Source organism: Penaeus japonicus, unplaced genomic scaffold (genome assembly GCF_977035675.1).
Source record: "Penaeus japonicus unplaced genomic scaffold, GWHDUDI00000001_assembly GWHDUDI00000019, whole genome shotgun sequence".
In the NCBI taxonomy this organism is placed as follows: Eukaryota; Metazoa; Arthropoda; class Malacostraca; order Decapoda; family Penaeidae; genus Penaeus; species Penaeus japonicus.
This window is the reverse complement of record NW_028234421.1, coordinates 17741600-17744099: the sequence shown is the minus strand read 5'-3', so window position 1 is coordinate 17744099 and position 2500 is coordinate 17741600. Positions and strand designations below refer to the sequence as shown.

General features: G+C 49.2%; 2 protein-coding genes across 2 annotated transcripts in view; both read left to right on the top strand.

Moving 5' to 3' along the window:
- MESR3 (misexpression suppressor of ras 3) overlaps positions 1-2500 on the top strand; it is a 23289-nt gene that overhangs the window by 13276 nt on the left and 7513 nt on the right. The gene's annotated exons all lie outside the window — the stretch shown is intronic.
- Positions 1-2500, top strand: part of LOC147469771 (uncharacterized) — a 5242-nt gene that overhangs the window by 1880 nt on the left and 862 nt on the right. Inside the window, exons 1-2 of the mRNA XM_086547465.1 lie at positions 1-495; positions 802-2500. The exon at positions 1-495 is cut by the window's left edge and continues 1880 nt beyond it; the exon at positions 802-2500 is cut by the window's right edge and continues 862 nt beyond it. Of these exons, the coding sequence (XP_086403591.1) occupies positions 2410-2500 (91 nt within the window). The 5' untranslated portion in view covers positions 1-495; positions 802-2409. The remainder of the gene's footprint in view (positions 496-801) is intronic.

The following is a 2500-nucleotide window of genomic DNA, read 5'->3' as shown; positions in this document are numbered from 1 at the left end:
TTTTCTGTGGGTCGTGTCTGCGGGGAGCGATATGAGACGTCCGAGGGGGAAGCGGGGGAAAAGAGATGATAAGGTGGTGGGTCCTGTGGTCAGCCCCCCCCCTCATCCTCCCCCGCCAGGTCAAAGTTTGTAGGGAGGGTCAGGTCACCAACTCGCCCGGCTCAGTTATCAGGCGAATATTTCTATTTTAATCTTGCCTCCACGAGAAGACTCTTCGACGCCTATCGTTGCGCTTTCAAGGAAGAAAAGCTGATTTTCAATCACGGAATCGAGAAGCGAGGCGGGAAATCGGTAATAAAACGAATGAAAGACAACAGCAGTTACCAGGTGCCCTGTTCCGCTTTCCGGCACCTCGCCTGGAGTCTGGACGGCAGGGGGTCAGTACCGAGCGTGTACAGGTCGTGGTCGGTCGTAGTGTCTCGCTCCCACTAAGTACTGGGCAAGGACTCTGTTGAAGTTTACCCGCTCACAACATTGCTGTTCTGCTTGATATTGGTAATTATTCCTGCGTGTGTACTGTTTATTGTGTAACCAAATCGAGTGTTGCTTTGGGCAGGACAGTAGAGTGGCGTTATATTTCAGTTACCATCTCAGATACCGTCACCCCCCCCCTTTTTTTGGTTCCTGGTGCCTCATGAGTCTTGTCGGATCCCCTTTCATTGCCTCCCAGTGCCATCTTATCCCCATGTGCCCCCCCCCCCCACCCCCGGGGCATGTGCCTCCTCGAGGAACGGTACTGGGAAAGCCAAGACTGCGCCTAAGCCTATTGCCGTTCTCACTTGGCATCATCGGTGTCCTCAGAAGTGGCTGTCAAGAGTGCCGTGACTACGGACACAGGAAGCTCACGGACCAAGCACGGTGCGCGACATGTGACTGCCAAACCCGGATCCAAAGACATGCAGTGTGAGTTACGTGTTAAGGCGTCTTCGTGACTCCAGAAGGTACGAATCGTGACAAGGCATAAAACGCGAGGAAACCGGAAGATCAAAGAAGGCAAGTGAGAGAAAGATATATATATATCGTCATTTCTACTACAGATAACCCACCCACTAGTTCTGTGACGGACGGACGCACGCACGCACGCACAGCTGGCCATTGCAAAAGATCTTTGTGGGTAATGGTGGTGGGAGGGCGGGGGGAGGGCCTGAGGAGGAGGGTTGGGTTTAGGAGTCCGAGTGAGCTAAATATAAGCGTTACAATCTGAGCCCTAGTCCAAATCCGGAGTGATTTTAGTGTCTGAAATATTTTGAATTGGCGAGTGTGAGTGATGACCAGGTTGGTGAGTGGTGATCTGTACCTGTTTAGCGATCGGTTCTTCTCTGGTTAACTCGATAACGAGACAGTGATGGAAGATGTATTCATAGTAAACAAACAAAAATCATTAACCAGACTTGAAAAAGATTGTAAGATAATCATAAGTTTATGTAACTTTGTCTAAGCTATAAATTACGTCTCTCGAATTACACTGGTGATTGTTTGACGAAAATGTATTACTATTAGAGTATCCTTGTTCTTTCCCAGACGCCGGAGTGCTTGAAGAAGGCTCGACGCAAGCAAACACAGGGCCTTGTTCTTCCTCCGTGATGGAAGAGGATGATAAGCAGGATAATTGTTGTTGACCGCGATGTCTCCACGAAGGAGGGGGGAGGGGAAGGGGGATAAAAATAGAAAAAGATAGTGTGTGTGTGTGTGTGTGTGTGTGTGTGTGTGTGTGTGTGTGAAAGAGAGAGAGAGAGAGAGAGAGAGAGAGAGAGAGAGAGAGAGAGAGAGAGAGAGAGAGAGAGAGAGAGAGTGAAAAAAAGAAAGAAAGAAAGAGAGAGGATGAGAGTGAGAGTATGTGTGTGTGTGTGGGGGGGGTGAGTGTGAGTGAGTGAGTTAGAGCATGTTTGGGTTTATGTCATGTACATTGCACAATATCCGAGGCGAGTTGTTCGGAGCTTGACATAGAGAAGCAAGGCCTGGTAAGGTCACGCACATTTCCTATGTGTATTTAAAACCAACAACGCTTAGCTTTAGGACATACTTATATTTCACTACTATTACGTAGCATGCGACGAAGGAAAGGCCTTATTTCCAGATGTGGTAATTGCCGATCGCGGCAGATGGAAAGGGTCGGGAGATTAGAGTGACTTAGGAGTAAAGGAGCCTTTGACGACACAGGGCGACGGCAGGAGCGAGGCTAGTTGGGAAGGAGAGGAAGAGAGGGAGGGAAGGAGGGAAGGAAGGAGGAAATAGGGAAAAACGAGTGCGAAAGAGAGGTTGATTTTGATTTTAAAACGTTTATACGTGATGTATACGATGTATACGCATAATACATGTTATGTAAACACTTTTATGAAGAGGATGTGAGAGAGAGAAAAGAAGAGAGAGAGAGAGAGGGAGGGAGGGTGGTGTTAGGGGGACCTGTCGATGAGTAAGACGTCGGTCGAGGGGGTGACTGACGACTCGACTCGGGCAAGGGAAGCTAAGCCCCGGTGGCATCGTCCAGGCACGTCCCGGG